The sequence below is a fragment of the Centropristis striata genome, chromosome 2 (assembly GCF_030273125.1).
Source record: "Centropristis striata isolate RG_2023a ecotype Rhode Island chromosome 2, C.striata_1.0, whole genome shotgun sequence".
Lineage (NCBI taxonomy): Eukaryota > Metazoa > Chordata > Actinopteri > Perciformes > Serranidae > Centropristis > Centropristis striata.
The window spans coordinates 2,600,240-2,621,996 of NC_081518.1; the positions used below are offsets into that span (position 1 = coordinate 2,600,240).

At 35.5% G+C, this 21,757-nt stretch overlaps 1 protein-coding gene across 2 annotated transcripts in view; it reads left to right on the forward strand.

Annotated features, from left to right (window-relative positions):
• Positions 1–589: 589 nt before the first annotated feature.
• myo1ea (myosin IEa) overlaps positions 590–21,757 on the forward strand; it is a 95,868-nt gene continuing 74,700 nt past the window's right edge. For both annotated transcript variants that reach the window (XM_059359023.1, XM_059359032.1), the window contains exon 1: positions 590–901. In XM_059359023.1, coding sequence (XP_059215006.1) covers positions 899–901 — 3 coding nt within the window. In that variant the 5' untranslated portion in view covers positions 590–898. The remainder of the gene's footprint in view (positions 902–21,757) is intronic.

Genomic DNA, 21,757 nt, shown 5'->3' on the forward strand with positions numbered 1-21,757 from the left:
AATGTATACATATATAAATGAATAAATAAAATATATAAAAAATAAAAAATATGTAAAATATATATATATTTATATAAACATATTAATATATATATATTTTAAAAAACAATATATATAAACAAATAAATAAAATATATAAAAAATAAAAACATATGTAAAAAATAAAAACATATGTAAAAATAATAATAATAATAATAATAAAAAATGTTTTGTTTTTTTTAACGGTAAGAGATGCCAGGCTTTTTATTGTTAATTACTATTGACAGTTGCCTTAATTTTACATTCAGCGATAACTTTTGTATTTTCCCATAAGTAAGTTTTTAATACAGGACTTGTAGTGGAGTAATTTTCCCCAAAAAATGTGTGAAACACCCAAAAAAACATCAAAGGAAATCACTATTCCTGTCAGTTTTTACAATGTATCCAGTGAGTTCAGGTTTTATTTGTGACTTCAGACTTCAGTCTGTTGTTAGGAAACCCCAAAAGCTGCGCATGCCCAGTAGTCACCTCTCCCAGTCCCTCATGAATATTTAATCACCTCGGCGTGCAGCGCTCTGTGATTGGCCCTTGCGGCTCCGTTTCCTGTGTTGTGTTTTAGAGCCGAGTAGTTTAGAGGGACTGGTTCTTGGTAAATGAGCGTCCAGAGCTCAGAGAGTCAGACCAGGATCTGAGTCTGCACCATGGACTGAAGGATCCATCCATCCAGGCTTCTACTGGACTTTATCTGGAATATCTGCTGGAAACTTGGGATTTTGTTCTCTGGCTTTAGGTTTTTTTTTCCTTTAACAACTCTAGTTTTTTTCCTTGGAGACGGTGTGAACTTAGTGAGGTTCGCACTGATACTGGATCAGAGGGAACACGACACACAGACTGCGACTGTTGAGCTGAAGGCAGCAGGATGGTGAGTGATATTTACACTGGATAGTGAATTATTAGTTATTATTACTGCCTACAGCCATTATTATCCAAATATTTACCACAGTGGCTCTGCTGCTTTCTTTATAGCCCAGCAGCTGTAAAGAAACACCTGTATTTAATTTAATAATTCCCCCAAAATAAACATGTTTCATGGTCATTTCTTAACACTTTTACCATTTTGACAACATTTAAAGTAGCTTAATATTCAACTTTTAGTTTCTGTGACTTTCCATCTTCATGTTGTGTTGTGAGAAAAAATATTATGGTGATATTTGTTAGTATTTCTTGAATTATTTCAGTTTTTTTTGGCATTGTTCTGCTCATATTTAGTCACTATTCAAGTCACTTCACTGCAGAAAAGGAGCATTAAAAACAAGATAAAACAGTAAATCTGAGGGAAATGATCTTGCTGCATGGACAGATAATTTACCTTGACAAGATTTTATTAAATTAAGATTATTACATCTAGAAATAAGCATGTTGAACACTTAAAAATAAGAAATTAACTCTTAAAACAAGATAAATTAAAGCTGCAAGCAGCGATGAGTGCACTGCAAATGATTTGTTTCTTACCAAGATAAAAAAAACAACTTTAGATTTAGAAGTGATACATTATTTATCTTGTTTTAAGAGTTAATTTCTTATTTTAAGCGCACAACATGCTTATTTATAGATTTAATAACCCTAATTCAAGAAATATTGCCAAGTGAAATTATCTGTCCATGCAGCAAGATCATTTCCCTCAGATTTACTGTTTTTATCTTGTTTTTACACACCTTATTTTTGCAGTGTTCAGTCTCTTTTCTTCTGCCTTCATGCTGACAGTCATTAACTCTTTATGGTTCACAGTTAAAGTCATTAGTCACCAGTGACCCAGCTGTTGAGTCTGACTGGTTTGAGTGACACCCAGAGATGTAATGCTATTAAAAGATGCCTGAGGTGCAGCCCTTTCTTTAAAACTGGTTAGTCTGGGAAGAAGAGCAGTGCATGTGTCAGGTGGATTGTGTCTGAGTGTGTCTGTGTGTTGCATTGTTGTTGTGTGTGTGTGTGTGTGTGTGTGTGTGCATTACATGCAGACAGGTTTTTCCGGGTGCTGAATGCCGTCCCTGCAGCAGACACGCCTAGAGCCCAGTCATGGAGCAGGTCGTGTGGCCTCCTCGTTGTGTTTTGGCAACATTTCCTCCAGCCGCAGTCATCTGGAGCACAAGTCCCACTTGTTGCTTTTCAACATAATGAAACATCTGTGATGCAGCTTTTCAGGAACACTCTCAGTGTTTTTGACAACAGGGCTGCTTCTTTTCTATTGGAGCTATCACTTCTGACTAATGGTGATGTAAATATTACATCATCAATACATGTAGCGATATGGACCAAAAGACATATCCTGATATATATATATATATATATATATATGTGATGCAGTTTATATATAAATGATGCAGTTTAATGTCTCAGTGTACTCTGAAATTAATGCACATTTGCAACATTTAAAATTCTTTATTGAGCATGATAGTGTTTTGAAAGTAAAAAAAAGATTCAAAATCACATTTTATGTTGGACTAAAGGACTAAAAAAAGACACAAAATGACCAAAAAAAGACACAAAATTACAAAAAAAGACACAAAATGACCAAAAAAAGACACAAAATGACAAAAAAAAAGAAACAAAATGACTTACAAAGACATGAAAAGAATTCAAAAATGGACAAAATAGCCCAAGACTCCATAGTTCCCTGAAAAAGGCCTACTTGTATAATTCTGAAATGTACATTATTTTCCAGTTTTGGTTAAGCTTACCTTTTTTTATTTACCTCTGGCAGTTCACCACTTACCTTTGTACCCTTTCAAGCTGTTCATTTGACTTGAACTGCTTGAATTTCAATAAAAAAGTGGAAAAATTGTTGGGGTGTTCTAAAACTTTTGACCGGTAGTATATATATATATATATATATATATATGGGTGGTTGACGTGAACTCAAATTCAAAGTGAAAAAAATAATAATTCAAAAATATATGTCAAATGATATATAATTATATTCCCTTATATGTGAATAATTCAAAACTGAATGTGTCCATTTCTAATTCTTTACATATTATTCACTTTTTGGTGTGGTAGTCCTAAAATGTGTCCACCGGTGCAACACAATAAAGAATGTCATTATTTAATTCAGAGAATGTTGGACAGATAAGATTGATAAGCCAAAGGCATATTAGTTTGTCCCAATTATATTTCCACATCAAACATACCCCCAAAAAATTCAGAACTATGTTATTTATATACTATAAGATGTACACATAGAGACTTCACCCAAATGCCTGGGTTACGTTCATTATAATTGGTATAAAACCCAAGGAATCTTCATTTCATCCTTATAGCTGCATAGTGATGATAACATTATTGTACTATCCCACACTTTTTACATACATTTTTCATTAAAATACCTTTTCCACTCACAATTCAATTTGTTGCACCACAGGACATTCCGTTGCACCATTGGACAACAGAGTACTAGTATGCCCATGTCGTGTACAAAGTCAAATTAATTATCAAACATTGTCAAATTTACTTTCTGCGTCTCTCTCTCAGGAAGTTCTCTTTCCTCTCAGGATCTTCATTCAGCCTCTCCCTAAACTTCCTAGACCTTTCTTTGGTGGTCATTTCAGCCTCTCACTTTCAACATGGAAATCAAACTAGCTTTAACAAAACAGGGAAGGAGATGTTATGTTTGACTAGGATGTCCCCTAGGGGTAAAATATATAATAGGAAGAGGATGGGACCTAGTATAGAGCCCTGAGGGACCCCACAGGTGAGGGGGGCAACAGAGGAGAAGAAATCCCCAAGCAGGACAGAGAAGCTCCCGTCAGCCAGGTAGGACGGGCCATCCAAATGCGGCCGTCCATTAACCTCCATTCATTTTTTAGACTAGGATTATATCTCTTTTGCATATTAAAACTAATTTTTCAATAAAACTTGTAATACAAAAAATGTTTGTTTACATGTTTGCTTTCACTATGTTAATTTTCATTATGATAGGAGTAAAGGAAAAAAATAAGTGAAACTGACTTCATGTTGTACTATAGGACAGTGCGTTTCACCAGTGGACATTTTCGAAATCAATGCTAGTTTGCGGACTAGCTATATGAGAGACATTCTTCATCCTGAGTAACAGTGTTAAGGTTTACATTATTTTCAATTATCAATCAATGTAAATTGATAAAAATATTCAGATCAATACTTAAACTGCGTTGTACCAAAGGACTACCTTAAGACGACCAGTTCCAACACTGCACGGAAATAGTAATATTATGAAAGTATTTGAGACAGAACTGATCTTGTGTGCAGTCCACCTGCTCCAGAGATGTCTTCTGTCCTTCCTGATTCTGGAAGGACCCCTCTCAGTAATGGGGTGGTCACATTAATGCCTGTTTTATATCTACATAATGCCGTTGCTCCAGGAGGACACCAGTTTTGCGGACAAAATGTAATGTGTCATAATAACTCTACATAGGGACCTTAACACTTATATCCTCTAGATTCATTAAGTAAACACTCGTATGACATGCATTCAAGTATTTTAATGTATTTAGATTAATTTTTCATTAAATTACAGTTGTTTTAAGATAAGTAATGCTACCTAGTACAGTTGCACCGGTGGACAAATGTCATGTTCAAAACAGAATATTTGCATAGTTGAAGAACGATACTCATTGTTTGCAGATGGATTAGATGTAGAAGAATGAACTGCATATTAAAACATTAATTTTAATGAAATATTATCAAATTTGAGTAATATTTGTCACTGGGAACACAAAAATTGAGCGTCACGTCAACCACCCACATACTTTAACACTGAGCTCCAAAATTTTTGAATCTCTTCACATTTCCATAAACAGTGATATACACATCCTGATATATTTAGCCTGAATATCGATATATGATATATATCCCAATATTTTTTATCGCAAAGTGAGAGCAAATGTTCAGTCAAAGTCAAATATGATGAATTTTGATACTGCCTCCAGCGGCCCCCAGGTAATTTGAGTTTGAGACCCCTGCTTTAAATACATTTAAATACTACAGTTATGAATGTAACGGTGTTGAGGGATTAAATACAGCGAAATTTAAAATAATAGTACGGGTGTTTCAACAATGGATGTTGTCATTTCCCTCAAAAACACAACATAAACCTTTCTTTTAGTGAATTTCGTTCAAGTTTTGAGCCTCTTGTCTCTATTTTTAACGCGTCATTTCAGCCTCAAACCTGTTGCTTTGTTCACACAAACAATGTCTGTTTGAAACAGGTAGGACTGAAACCTGTTGGCACTCTGCTCACCAAGCTGTTGTATTGAACCTGTAGGTCGGGTTGCCCAGAGACAAACCCAGTAAGGGACAATGGTTACATAATAATAATAAGAAGCTGTCAGCAAATGACTTCAACTGAGTTATTTTTCCACTCCATGCCTTAAGCAACATTTGTTTTATTTAAACATTTTTAAATGAACTGTAGTGTAAACAACAACCAACATATTTAGATAAATAAAAAGAAGTTTGTACTTGAAATTTCCAGTGCAGCCAAACAAATTAACTGACTTGAAGCTGACTCAGTGAAGGACCCAAAAACATCTCTCCTCCTTTATTACCCTGAACATACTGCTGGGAAACTTCTTGTCTGTCCAGTCTGTAACCAGTGTTTCCCACAGGAGATTCTGAGACTATGATGGAGGGACCCAAACAAAATGCTCTTTTTGCCCTAAAATCCTAAATGTGGTGCGTCTTGCACATTCTAATGCCACTATTCCATCTTAATCAATGCATATTTTTAATTAATTATTATAAAGGAGAATAAGGGTTCTTCTATGTTTTATTCAAGGCGTCATATTTTGACAGTCTTTTTGTGAATTCTGTGGTGGATTCTGTTAACACATCCATGTGCTCTTATTTTGAAAGCTACATGTGTTTGCTTTTATTTTCAAAGCAGGTCTAACATGTTCTTACCGTAATGCCTTATTGGGTGTTTTATCAATTTACACTGAAAGTCAGAACTTGGAAGTCGGGAACTTTGAGCTTGGAACAACTTTGGGGGGAGGGGATCACTATGAATAATATTTCTGAAGAAATTGTGTTGGGAATGCTGAATAGCTGACACCAAGCTGTAATGCTGGCGGGAATGTGTGAGAAGAAGTTGAAGTAGGAATAATTTGAAAAGTGGGATTAGGTGGAATTAATATGAATGTAATAAAAAAAAAAGTTGAATAACACCAAAAATGTGGAATATTTTTTTACATTTTTTATTATTGCAACAACTATTTCTTGTCTTTTACAAGAAGGAACAATACTTTCTGTTTAGCAGATATAAATAAGAAAAATGCAAATAATACATAAATAAAATAACACTTGTGACAAAGTTTTAGATTTCAATTTTGCTTTATTTCAGATCTTATTCGAAATGACGGTGAAAACACTGTAAAGTGGCATTGCAGATGTGTCCGATTTGGTATACAGTCTCTATAAGTTCTGAACTCAGGACTTTTACTTGTAGTGGAGTAATTCTGCAGTATGTTGTTAGTACTTTTATTGAAGTAAAGGATCTGAATACTTCTTCCACCGTTGATAAAACGTTGTTGTTTGTTTTTAGAAGAGGTGAATCAGCTCATGTAGAAGACAGAGAAACCGTCTGACTGTGTCTGAACTAGCAGACACTCGCTGGTTGGTTTCTCTGCCAGATGCTGAATAGCGAGTCAGTCTGACAGCAGATGGTTTGCATTAGTTTCTCCTACAGGGAGGTGCATACTGAGTAACCCCCATCTCCCTTCATTTCAAAGCTGGCGCTCCATTTTCAAACCGATCACTGCTGCAGAGATTTGCTCAGGAATTCAAGCCCTCTCTCTGAAAACAGGACGAACACCCATTCTGAGGACCTGGGGAACTCGTTAGTCTTGTCGCTGTGCTTCACTTCACTGACTTCCATACGTCTTTGTTACACAGCTGCAGCTGTACATGTTTTCACTGCTTTGCTGTTTGTGATGAGTGTTGACTTCTTCTTCTACTGTTGCACTTGTTGTAAATCATTCTGGAGAAAAGAAGAAGCACATAAATTGCACATTGTAAATCCAAGTTGTCGACCACCATCGAGTTTGTGAGCTTTTCACTTTGTTTGAGTCTGCAGATGAATTCAGTCTGGTTTTTACTCTTCTTGTTTTTTGCCACTATGGATGGAAATGCAACATTTCCATTACTTTTATTTAGAATATGGAATAAAATGGCATTCTTAAATGTGCTAATATAATTTTACCGTAATATTAGATTATTATTACATGCGTGAGTTTTTGTGACGTGAGTAGGAAAAGTGCTGATTAATGGTTGAGTTCATCAGGTGATAGAACAATAACAATAGTAGTATGTAGAGACAGAGGTCCCCAAAAACAATTCACAAGTCAGAAATGGAGAGAAACTGATTTAAATGTATGTAGTTGTCTAAAAGTCATGTTTGAGGAGAACTGGTGATAAAACACAGTAGTAGTATGTGGAGACAGAGGTCCCCAAAAACAGCTTCTACTGTTGCACTTGTTGTAAATTATTCTGGATAAAAGAAGAAGCATATAAATTGCACATTGTAAATCGAAGTTGTCGACCACCATCAAGTTTATGAGCTTTCACTTTGTATGAGTCTGCAGATGAATTCAGTCTGGTTTTTACTCTTCTTGTTTTTGCCACTATGGACATACATAACATTTCCATTACTTTTATTTAGAATATGGAATAAAATGGCAATCTTAAATGTGAAATCAACAGTGCTAATATCATTTTACCATAATATTAGATTATTATTACATGCATAAGTTGTTGTGCATTGGTGACGTTAGTAGGAAAAGTGCTTATTAATGGTGGAGTTAATCAGGTGATAAAACAATAACAATAGTAGTATGTACAGACAGAGGTCCCCAAAAACAACACACAAGTCAGAAATGGAGAAAAACTGATTTAAATGTATGTAGATGTCTAAAAGTTCTGAGTCATGTTTGAGGAGGACAGTAGTAACTATACCGAACAGTAGTAGTATGTGGAGACAGAGGTCCCCAAAAACAGCTTCTACTGTTGCACTTGTTGTAAATCATTCTGGAGAAAAGAAGAAGCATATAAATTGCACATTGTAAATTCAAGTTGTCGACCACCATCGAGTTTGTGAGCTTTTCACTTTGTTTGAGTCTGCAGATGAGTTCAGTCTGGGTTTTTACTCTTCTTGTTTTTTGTCACTATGGATGGAAATGCAACATTTCCATTACTTTTATTATTTAATCTTTGAATTTATTACAAGCAGATGCACTGTTTTGGCTGATATATACATTTATAGTGTTTCACTGTTACTGAAACTGAATTAACCCATTTATAATTTTACGTCTTTTACTGTCATGGTTTAGCAGTTTTTCACCGTAAAATCTACAGACATTTTTTTACAGTGTATCTCATCTTCTGAATTGGCCAACATATTAAATTAGATATGAATGTTTCATATCTTCTTGCGCAGGTTCTTTGCAGACATGATGAAAGAGTCTGGATTAGTGACAAGAATAGTTGGATTCATGTCTTCTCTGTTTGTTTATAGTTGTTCAGAAGCTGTTAGCTCTGCCAAATGAAACATCACAGACATGGATAGAATGACAACTTGTTTGAAACATAAAATTGCTCTTCATTGTTGCTACAGAAACGGAAGGCTTGGTGGGTGTTGTCACAATAAAAGCATCTCTTCATGTTTCGTCAGTGAGTCGCTCCAGTGGTGACATCAAGGACTCTAGAAATGTGAAACATGATATTGACTGGTGGAAGTGGTGATGTGAGGAGCACCCAGCGGTTCTGGTGACTCAGTTTGTTTACTGGGTCCCCTGAGCGCTGAGTGTTAGTCCTCCTGAGGACAGAGCTGCTGCTCAGTGAATAACAGGGACTCTTTACACGTCTTCTTACCTGCTGTAGTTCTGGTTCTGGAGCCTCAGACACCATGTTTAACTGATGCAGCTACATTTCCTCAGGAATAAACTGGACTTGGCCAATTATAACACGGCTCTGATACTTGGTTTGGTTGCTCCGTTACTTTGGTCCTGACTGAAATATCTCAGAAATGTTTGTATGGATTGGCACAAAATTTGGTTCAGATATTAATGGTGAGCAAAGTGTGAGTTATTATGACTTTTCATCTCATGCCACCATTAAGAACACTGTAAAAAAAGAAGAAAAAAAAAGTCTTACCATCAAATAACACCAAACAACCCTAAGTTATTATACAGAAAAGTTATACAGTAAATATCAGTATTTAAATTTAAATATTTAAAGTAAAGCTGCAAATTGTTGACAGGCAGTACAAACTGCTGAAAATAAAACTATATTTCCCAAGCAGCCATTCCAGCTGTTTTATATGTTATTTTAATAATAAAATAATATAAAACATAATGATTATCTCAGTGCAATGTTTTTTAAGAGAGCCTGAGGCTCTATTTTATTTGTTTTTGTTGTAGTTCAATTATTTATGTTTTATTTATCTAGGATGTTTTAACATTTGTTTTCCATAATTCAATTCCAATGTTTAATATTCTTGAGATTTAAAAATGGTTTCTGTTGAAAAGGATGCTTTGGATTAATTATGCTGTAATTTCATTATATCAGTGGCATAAAATGGTCCATCAGGATAGTTTCTGGTAAAATATATCCTCTTTAAAACTGTGTTATGGTGACAGATATAGTGCAGCTCTGTGTCTGAGCCTCACACAACCACCTGCAACTCTTTAATTTTGTTTACATATCAGATCTTCCACAACATGTTATAATCAGAAATGGAAATGATGTGACTCATTAATAACACAGCTGTATGTGCAGCTGCTCTGGCTTTGTGTTGACTCAGCGTTCAGCAGGTGAACATGCTCACAATACCAGAAAGAGTCAAGTCTGCATTCCAGTAGATGGAATTATTTGATAAGAATTGAATCATCTTTGGCATCTTGGTGTCTCTGGTGAACACGATCACTTGTTCCAACTCACAACTGAACTTCTCTTTTACTTTGAAGAGGTCATAAAGGAAGGAATAAACGAGTTATAAATGTGTCTGTTATCTGTCTCAGTATTGCTTTTAATGTTTGTTTAGTTTGTTGTCCATAAACTGATCAGTGTCCGGTTATAGCTGCATATTTACATGTATGACTTCCCTCATTGCGGACGAGGAACAAGGTCAGACTGCTGCAGCTGTTTTATCTGCTCTGATAGCTTTCCATCGTCACATACCAGCCACAGTCAGTCAGTGGAAACCCCGTTTGTCTTTATGTTGTCATTTGCTGTCAGTTTGGCCTGTTGGTGGCTATTGTTTAACCTCTCAGAGACACTAGACAGGACTGTTACTTCAGAATACTGGAACCCTGGAGGCATTTGGGGGTAAAAGTGTTTTCTTGGTTGTTCCTATAGAATTTTTTGTGCTGAATCCATTTCTGCCAGATGTCAAGCAGTAAAAGTTTCTGACCAACTGGTCCAAAGAATGAATGGAGGTGAACTGGCCTGAGCCACTGACTTCTAATTTAAGGCTCACAATAACCTCTCACAAAGAAATAGTATGGGTATATTATAGGGTTGTCAAAAGTATCGATACTAAAACGTTGTATCCGGATACGATACTCATTTTCAAAAGTATCGAGTATCTGAAGCTTGTTATAAGAGTTGCAGTTTCTTTTTGAACAACTGTTTTTTATTATAAATATTTAACCTGTGGTTCTGTTCATTTTTACATGTTGCATTTTTCTTATTAATAAAAATATTTCTGTTAAATTTTGGGGTCTTTGTTTTTATCCTTGTGGTATCGAAAATGGTATCGAGTATCGAATATTTTCTTGAGTATCGGTATCGAGTTGAAAATTTTAGCATTGTGACAACCCTAGTATATTATACTTTTCCTGAATTAACAGAGTCTATTAAGTATTGCAGTTGTTGGTTTTTGGGTCCCTGATGTCCCTTGATCCTACAGGGATCACATCAACTAGAGAGTTTAGGCGAAAATTGTGGGAAAATGTGTGTAATTTCTGGTTTAAAGAGGTCATGTGACCTCTGTGTTTGTCAGAAAGATACAACTTTGTGTTTAAATAAAAGCCATGGATGCTCCTTTACAATGATACCAAACAACCATTTATAACCTAAAAATAAAACTCCTTGATGTCTGTTTTATCTCATGACAAAGTTTTAGATTTCAATTTTGCTTTATTTCAGAGAAATGATGAACTCAAAATCACAGCAGACGTAAGTTTTGGTTTCGGTCTACGTTGACTGTGATACAGTGTGCAGCTCTTTGGCTTTTGAGAGTTTGCCTATAAATATATACAGTATATATATATATATATGTATGTATATGTGCTGCTGTTGTTAAAGCCAGAGGAGTTACGTTGAAGAAAGCAAAGTCTAAGCAAGAAAACTCCAAAACCCTGAACATTATAGTTTAAATGTGTTCTGATAAGTGACTCTTTATATAATAATCAAGTTTATTTTGTTGCAAAGTATACCAATGAAACTATGATCTTTTTTTGTACAGATTTGGTCTTGCTCCTAAGCTTTTGGCCTGTAGTGTATCATGTGTATCTTTGGCACAGAGCATGTGGAGAAAATATGGTAGACAGAAGAAGAACTGAGTCAAAGCTTTTAAAAGGCCTGTCAGCTGTTGTGTTTCTCCAGAGAAACATGAAGTAACTGACTGGAAACAAGGTCAGAATTAGCTGGTTTGAATTAGTTGTCTTTTCTGGCTCTTTGCTCCACGGCGGGCTGACTCAGAGTGATTCTCACTGGGGAAACACGCAGTGACTCAACAATAATATCCTCCTCAACTAGAGGTTATTTTCATCCATTTATAGGGAACTATACATACTATACTGAACTAGGTCAGCTAAATATAATACTGTAGTTAACTACAGGGGCTAGCATCACAATAACATTGATACAATGAAATACATGTTGTGAAATATGTTCCATATAAGGTTATTCATCAGCTTTATTCTCTGATTGAAATGATCTGCCTGGAAACTGTCCATCACAAAAATAACGTGGTATGAAGTTCTTTAAGATGATGTTTCTCATAAACTGACTCACTCAGTATCAAGCATATTGACTGTATCATTTTTGAGAAATTCAGCCTCAAAGTTCCTACTTTTGCATTGAAAAAAGGCATTATGCTCTATATTTACTCTGTAAAATCCCTTTTATCCATAATTTCTGACAAAGGTTTGTACACTTGATCTCAGGACCATCCTGACTCTTCACTCACTCAGTATCAAGCATACAACAGCAGGATGGAGTTGTTCCTGCAAAAATGTTTGACAAATATTGATTAATGTGAGGTATAAATCTACTTAAATTAACAGTCTACAACTGTCACAATAAAACTAGAGATGTTCCGATACCATTTTTTCCGTCCTGATACTTGTGCTGTGGGTATCGGCTGATACCGAGTACTGATCCGATACCAGTATGTTATAAAAAAATATCATACTACACCTGCATGACTGTGATGTAATTATCATTGTGGTAAGGCCGAGCTCAGGTTAAAACCTTTATAAAACATGAATAAATACAGCAGATTCAAGCCATTTATTTTTACTTTTAAAAAAATAAATAAAACAGTATACAAAACAACTTAAATAAATCAATCTAGGAATATATTTAAATTCAAGTGCAGCCACAATATTGTAAAATGAAGATACAGTATAAAAAACAGTAGTCCAACAGCAACTTAAATAAATTAAACGCCACTGTTTTAAGAGTGGCTAAGAAGAAGAACTCTGTCTTTTCTTACCAGACATTAAGATTTACATCTGACTAGAATCCAGCTTTTCCATTCATGCACTCTTCTGCAAGCTTGTTATCATTCATAAAAGAGGTAAATTACTGACATGAAGCTGAGGGAAGCAAATAAAGCTAAAGGTTTTAAGTCTTCGCCTGTAATTCATCAAAGCAGCTCACATTTCTTTCTCTTTTAAGATGCTCAGGATGAGCACATCTGTATGTGTATTGTGTGTTTTTGTTTAACACTTTCAGTGCTGCTCTTTAATTATAGGAGAGTTTCAGTCTGCATCACCAACCAGTGCTGGCTGGTGATGCATTCACCACTTACACTGTAAAAAAATAAATAATGTTGTTTTTACGGTAAAAAACCAGCAGCTGTGGTTGCCAGGACTTTACCGTAATAAATACGGTGCAACTTTTTGTAATATTACGGTAAAATGACGTTTAAGATTGCAATTTTATTCCATATTTTACCGTAAAAAAATAAAAAAGTTTTTCCGTCAAAATAAACAATGTTCTGCCATATAATTGACAAGAAAATACTTTAAACATACTGCATAAATTAAAGATTTTACCATTAAATATTACAGTATATTTCTGTTTGAGATATGGTGTTTAGTACATTTAACAGTGAGAAAAACGTATTTTTACAACAAATAAATGCAAAAATGATGGCTTGTATATATATTACAGTATATTGCCAGTGTATTTTACAGTGGAGTAATGTATTTTTTTGTTTAAAAATGTAAAAAAAAAATCCTGTTTTGGCTGATATATACATTTACGCTCATTGTCACTGAAACTGAATTAACTAATTTATCATTTTACGGTCTTTTACAGTCATGGTTTAGCAGTTTTTTCACTGTAAAATCTACAGACATTTTTTACAGTGTACTGGGATGCAGCGATTTGTTCATGCATTCAACAGCTGAGTCATTCTTCTAGCTGCATTATGACTGTATTCCCTTTGATGCAGTTAAAAGCATCATTAAACTCCCATTTGTTATATATATGCATGCAGCACCACACCCCTTCATGACACTGCAGCAGCAAACACTAATTCACATGTCGTCAAAGTTATAAATATAAAGTCTGAAGCTTTTTAAAGTTTGAGGTCCTGTTTAGTGTTGTCATGCATATTAAAGTTTATAGAGCTTCCTATGGTTTCTGAATAAACTTAAAACTCTTTGGACATCAAGCGTTGTTTACTGAAACCACATAATGTCAGGAAAATATATTCTGCTCTTTAGTAAAAACACAGTGTTGACGTAGTCTGACCTGAAGTGATCTTTCTCACAGTGACGTGAGGAACCTTTGACCCGTGTCAGACTTTAACACTGGACTCAAGACCAAAACAAAAAACAGTTTGGCACACAGCAAAAGAATTCCTTTAGTTTGGTGTGTTTTTCAGAGAAACACCTCTGTTTTCTGACTGTAAAAAATGTCTGTAGAATTTACTGTGGAAAAACTGCTAAAACATAAAGACAGTAAAAGACGTGAAATGATAAATGTGTTAATTCAGTTTCAGTAACAATGAAACACTGTAAATGTATATATCAGCCAAAACAGGATTTTTTACAGTTTTATTTTATTTTTAAATACATTACTCCACTGTAAAATACACTGGCATCATGTTTGTAGCAAAAATATACAGTAATATATATATACAAGGCATAATTTTTGCATTTATTTTTGTAAAAATACTTTTTCACACTGTTAAATGTACTAAACACCATATCTCTAACAGAAATATACTGTAATATTTAATGCTAATATCTTTAATTCATGCAGCATTTATGAAGTATTTTCTTGTCAATTATATGGCAGAACAGTGTTTATTTTGATGGAATTTTTTTTATTTTTTACGGTCAAATATGGAATAAAATGGCAGTCTTACACATGAAATCAACAGTGCTAATATTATTTTACCGTAATATTTAAAAAAAGTTGCACCCTATTTAATACGGTAAAGTTCTGGCAACCATAGCTGCTGGTTTTTTACCGTAAAAACAACAGTTTTTTGCAGTTTTTTTTACAGTGTGGAGGTCTGCTTCCAGTTTATTTTGTTTGAAGATCTAGAGAGAGAGGGATTAGATTTACAGAAAAAAACAGAAGCAGGACTACTGTTCTGGGATAGAGCTGCTCCGATCCAGCAGGAAGCTCTCTTTCTCTCCTGCAGATGTTTAATAAAGTCAGCTGCAGCTGAAGTTTCTTAGAGCTGATACTAGAGTGCCTTTCTGTCCACGCTGCATTATGAAACGCTGGAGGCACAACGACAAAAGCTGAACTACTGACGTTATCAAATCCATCTTTGGTGAATTTCTAACAAACCACTTTAAAGGAACAAGATTTCTTCTCTGAGGCTACGATCTTAGTGCTTCGTTTGGATCCAGTGTTCTGAGCAACAAAGTACTACTACGACTTCTTTGTGTCTATTTTGGTTCCACATTACAACTTAAAACTCATGAACACCACAAAAGAGGGAACTTCCCAACTCAGGAAATCATCCGAAGAGCAAATCAAGACCAGGAAGATTCACCTTAGTGAAGGCCTCTGATCTCTGACTGTCATTCTAGTTTTGATTTGCTGTCAAACAAAGTCCGGTTGCAATTCAACTTATGACCAGTTACATTAAAGACGTGTCACCCCAAATACTTATGAGGTCTAACACCTCAATAGGGCTGTTTCCACTACCGGGCAATACCCTGAATGAGGCGGAAACGCCCCTAATTTGAATACGAGCCGTCCTAGTTGTCTTTTGTCGGGACTTTTTTCGTCCCTGTAGAAGAGCAGGGCCATTTTTCTCCCCTGCAAACAGCCTGGTTACTGATTGGATAGATCACTAAGCAGGATGTGACGTAGTACTCTACACGACAACAACACGACATTTGTAAAAGCCGGAGAAGCAGTGTTGCCAATTTAGCAACTTTGTTGCTGAATTTTGCGACTTTTCAGACCCCCTTAGAGACTATTTTTCAAGAAAGCGACTGGAGACAAATCCAGTGACTCCTTCTTACTCTGCCGTTAGCGGCAGTTAGCTACAGTTAGCTCTGTAGCAGTACAGTGTGTATGTGCTAACAGGCTAACAGTTATCTCTGTAGCAGTACAGTGTGTATGTGCTAACAGGCTAACAGTTAGCTCTGTAGCAGTACAGTGTGTATGTGCTAACAGGCTAACAGTTAGCTCTGTAGCAGTACAGTGTGTATGTGCTAACAGGCTAACAGTTAGCTCTGTAGCAGTACAGTGTGTATGTGCTGCTGCTGCAGGAGGTGTTCACTTAGCGATCTCTGTTTGTTTACAACAAGCACCAGACACCTAGTGGAGACACGGCTTATGTCCCTCCACTGGTTACCTTCAGGGACCTCTGTGTCTTCAAGTAATAGCCAGTCAGCTAGCCTACCTGGCTACTAAAACGAAGAAAAACACCGTCAGGTTTATGATGAGTGTTTAGCTCGGTCTCTCTTTGCAATCAATCAATTTTTATTTCTCCTCTGTGAGCTTTCACTTCAGCCAGAGCGACCTAACGTTAGCTAAGCTGTGAAATCAGGATAACGTTGGTTCTATACCGAATTAAACTCTTTGTTTTATTAGCCAGTTAAGCTAACGAAAGCTACCCGGCTAACTTCAATATTTTAAGACACAGAGGTGACTATAAATATAATAAAAAATGCTAAAAACGGTATATAAACAAGAGTTAAATACTATGTGTTATGCTAACTGTGAAAGGTGAAGTAAATAACTTGTGATCACTGGAGGCTAAAATAACGTGATTGTATACTGGACAGGAAGTCAAGTGACGTGCAGTTTGTAAAACAGGTCTGAAATCAGAACAAAACACACAACAAAAACAAATTTCGTACAGTCTGGATGTTGTCGTAATGTTAGTTTCTGTCTTTTTCTGCTCAATTTATGTGTCAAAACTTAAGTTTTAGAGTCCATAGGGCTGGGCGATATGGACCAAAAGTCATATCCCGATATATTTAGGCTATACTATATTTAGGATATACGATATATATCCAGATATTTTTATCACAAAGTGAGAGCAAATGTTCACTCAAAGCCAAATCCAGTCCTATGAGTCCATACTTTTCCTTTCACCTTTCTGAAGTTGTGATGGATCCAATAAAAATAATCTGAAATAATTCAGAAAGTCCTGGCATGTTTGGTGGCATTTTACCAAACAAATGATTCACTCTGTTGAGAAGTTTCTCCTCCCTCTTCAGACTGAAACAGTCCAGAATTTGTGTCCGACGTGTATTTGCATGTGTTCAGTTGCTACGAGGGAAGATGCTGTTTGGATTCAGTTGATTGAAACCTGATCCTGTTGGAGCTCCGGTCTCAGCTATGAATGAGTTTCCACTGCAGAGTGGTTTGTTTACATTCAACCACTACTGAAGCTGCTTTAAAAAGAAATCCAGCACTTTGTGACTCTGTGTCTCTTGTCTGAGATTTCAGCTGAATTCCACCCTTAACCACATTTTCTTTGATATTATGTTTTATTTGCAGCCTTGTTGCTGTTGTCGTCCGTTTTAAGAGACAGAGATGTTTGAAATCAGTTTCCATAGCTTGCATGAAGAGAAAGAGAAGTGTTTCCAGTGTGAAGCTGGAACTTGATTGTGAGATATTAGCAGTGGTCTGGTATCTGTTTACACTTGATGGTTGTGTCCTCTTTGTGTGGGAGGGACGGCTCAGCCCTGCCCTGCAGCCACAACATTGTAACAGCATCATAAACCAGTCGGTGCTCGTGTTACCAAATCCTGGCACAATAATATATTCTGTCTTTTCATTCCTCTCCTGTGTGTGACCTCGAGCAGCTCAGATCCATAACAGCAGCAAGAAATCTAGACAGAGAACGAGGCTTGTTGCTCTGCATTATTTATACTGCTGCTGTCCCCATTACAAGACCAGTGTCAAGAGCAAAGATGCTGCTGTGTAGCACTTAGTAGGGCTGGGCGATATGCACCAAAAGTCTCGATATATTTAGGCTGAATATCTATAAACGATATATATCCTGATATTTTTCATGCAAAGTGAGAGCAAATGTTCTCAGTCAAAGTTAAATATGATATGTCACAAGTCGTTTTATTGAAACCGTTTATTTAACTGAACATAATTACTGTTAATTACTCAATATTACTGTAATAAAAAGTGTGGATTTTCATCTACAAAAGCTCTAGATTCAGGTTGTTTTCTCTATGTTGCGTTTTTTATTTTATTTTATTTTTTTTTACATTTTACTCACTGCAACCTTGTACTCCACTTGAATATATTAGTCCTGCAGCTCTTTTTTATTTTCTATTTATTTTCTGTTTAAATAAAATGGAATTTATATATACAACACTTTTCCAAGTGGCCACAAGTGTCATAAATATTGGAACAAATTGGGTCTCCCCATGCTATACATACTGAACTATTTACATTTTACAACCTCTCCTCTCCTCTCCTCTCTGCTCTGTGTAAACAGCCTCTCCTGTCCTCAGTGAGTACTTACAGTGAGTAAACAGAGTATATATATATATATATATATATATATATATATATATATATATATATATTTTTTTTTTTTTTTTTTTTCCCATCTTTAGCTCATCACTTATCAACAGTTTGTGTTTAGAGAGAGTTTTGCAGCAACAGTTTCTGTTCTGTGTAATTCACTGAGGATTTACTCTTTAATCAAGTTCCAGCCTCATCTGGAGTTTTTAGCATCACTTTATGTGTGTGTGTGTGTGTGTGTGTGTGTGTGTGTGTGTGTGTGTGTGTGTGTGTGTGTGCAGGGCTCAGTGTGACCTTAATGAGCATCCCATCCCTCACAAGTTCAGACCGGATCAGACTGGGTCATAGCTCACACACACACACACACACACACACACACACACACACACACACACACACACACAAAACACAAAAGTATCGAAATAGACACAAATTGACCAAAAATATATGTAAAAATGACTAAAAAAGACGCAAAATGAAACATTTTTTGGTAAAAATGACCAAAAAAGACACAAAATGACAAAAAATGGATGTAAAATGACTAAAATAGACACACACACTGCCTCTTCTCTTGCTATGTCTCTCTGTATCCCTGTTTATCTTCTGCCTCCACCTTGGACGACCCGACCATCTCTGTCAGCAGTTTTATCTCGTCTGCTCTGATTCTGTTTTTAATGGTGATGGTGACAAAGTGCAAACGCAGCAGCAGAGTCCAGGTGGAAATGCTGTTTAGAGAGTATTACCTCCTTAAGCTCTGTTTAGTTTAGATCTAACCAGATTTGTTTTGAATTCCAACAAGGAGTGAAAGGAAAAAATCAGTCAAATCAACCCACACATTACTGGCGTGAATGTGTCTTGGAGCAAAGCCGCGGCCCCGATCCAGGACCGGACCGTCTGAGTAGGGCTGGGCGATATGGACTAAAAGTCATATCCCGATATATTTAGTCTGATTATCAATATACGATATATATCCTGATATTTTTAATGCAAAGTGAGAGCAAATGTTCAGTCAAAGTCAAATATGACATGTCACAAGTATTTTTATTGAAACTGTTTATTTAAATGAACATAAACACTGTATAACAACAGAAGAACCTTTTAAAAAAAAATCAAAGCTCCATCAAGTGCACATTTAGATAAAAAAAATATCTTAAATAAAAGCCGCAACTTGCCTGGAGGAAAGATCACAGTGCAAATTTGAACTACAGTCATGGAAAAAATTATTAGACCACCCTTGTTTTCTTCAATTTCTTGTTCATTTTATTATTATATTTATAATATTTATATTATATATATATTATATTAGAGAAAACAAGGTGGTCGAATCTTTTTTCCCATGGCGGTATATCGATATATGCAATATGGTCTAATTCCATATCACATTTAAAATTATATCGATATAACTTTTATATCAATATATCGCCCAGCCCTAAGTCTTGGTAGATATTTTATCCCTTTTAGTGATTTAAAAGTGTCCTGTAGTAGACAAAACTAATAACTAATCACATAAATATCCTTTGTTTTCTGCTTGACTAGTGTTTTTTAACATTTCAGACGGTTTACTACAAATTATATATTCAGTTCTTTACCATTTACTCTCTCTGTCTTACCTTGAACTTGCAGGCTTTCTCGAGATACTTAATCTGTCAAAGCAGACATTTGGGAGCCTTTTCTCTGTCTCAGTAGATAACATGTGGCTGAGTGATAACACAGTTTGAAAAATAGTCTTTGTTGGTGCTTTCTCAGGGATTCCAAGTTTCAGGATTGCTGGAAAAGTAAAGTGAACATCATGGAAAGACCAATGTGAACTTGGTTGTTCTCAGCTTATAAATGAAATGCAAGAGGGTATTCAAGTGATTAAATGAAAGAGAAAAATAAGTTATTTTATTGCATAATTGCATAAAATTCTCCGTTCTGTTCCCACAACAAATTCATACTCTTACTCCAATTTCAGAAAAAAACACCAGATCCCTCAACCATGTGAAGAATCTGGCTGAAAAGCTGCCAAAAGGGTGGAGAAATAAAACATTTCTTGTTTGTTTCTCATTTAAAGTTTGATCTCTTTCACCCTGAACACCAAAGATTGAAGCTTTAATCTGCACGACTCTAATGAGACTTAATTATTTTATCCCAGTAATTTGTTGGCAGCACCAGAACATGTGTGAGAGCTTTTACTGTGATTCTAGATGCTGATCTCCATCTATTCTTCTCTTTATGAAGTAAACCTTTTGTCTCATTCTGGACCACAGACCCTTTAATGGTAGAAACGCTTCACACCCATTACAAAAATAACAAAATGTAGGTTTAAATTAGAGCATTTATAAAATCCCTTTAGGTTACCAAAACAAAACTAAGCTAAATGCATGAATTGCAGCATTTTGGAAACTCTCCACTCTGACTGGAATTACCCTTAATTTGTGCTTGAATTTGTGACACATGTTCACCAAATTAGATTAGTTGCGTCTTTGTCCTCGGCTCCGTCGTCAGCAGTCTGTTTCATCACACACTGAGTCCTCATAATACATTTACATTCACATTTAGTCATTTAACAGACGCTTTTATCCAAAGTGACTTACAAGAAAAAAGGGGAACAATAATAATACTGAAGCCGTCACATCTGAATCACTGTTAGTCATTAACCGGCAAATACACACATCCTGACCACCACTTCTTTAATTTTTCTAAAGAAAAACTGATTATATCATTAACCTACACTGCAATGGAGCGTACCAAGTATTTTCTTCTTATATCTAGTAATAGTATCTTAATTATCTTGTTTTGAGTATAATTTACCTACTGATAGCTTTATGTGCTTATTTTAAGAACATGTGTCTTTTTGTAACAATAAATGAGTGAATAACCTCTTCACAGGGATTTAAGTCTCGTGTAAAGACTTGTTTTTAGGATTGACATTGTGAGCTTTTTCATGCTTTTCAATCTATTCAACTGTTGAATATGGTGAGTTTTTACCTAAAATATTGGCTCCAGTTGAGAGTTTTAGTTGCATGGAGTTTAAATGCTATTTCAAAAGCATTTTCTACCACCAGTATCTACCCACAGATACTGAAATTAGAAAAACAAACGGCTCGTTTCAAGTATTTCTGGCTTATTCTGGCTGAGATATTTTTACATACTTAAAGAATTCTTACAAAGAAACATTTACTTACTGCACTGGCAGATAATTTTACTTGTTTCAAGCATGTATTTGCTTGATTCTAGTTATTTATTTCTCATTTTGTCAGTGTAATTTTCCTTATTTTGTGTTTATTTGGAGGACAAATTATTATTCTCTTTTCAGGCAAAGGCATGTCCTGTATGTATATATTCCCAAAGCTCTAATATTTTGAGGATTTTTTCCTTTTGGAACATGAAATCTTGAGACTGGTCTCAACTCAAAATGACCACAAAGGTTGTTTGAACAGGAAATAAAATACGAACCATATTGACATTTAAGACTGTCCTCAGCCGGTCTCTAGCAGACATAATAATGTAATAATTGACAGCGATGAATGATGGACTTCACACTCTCAGCAGGTCGGACTTTCAC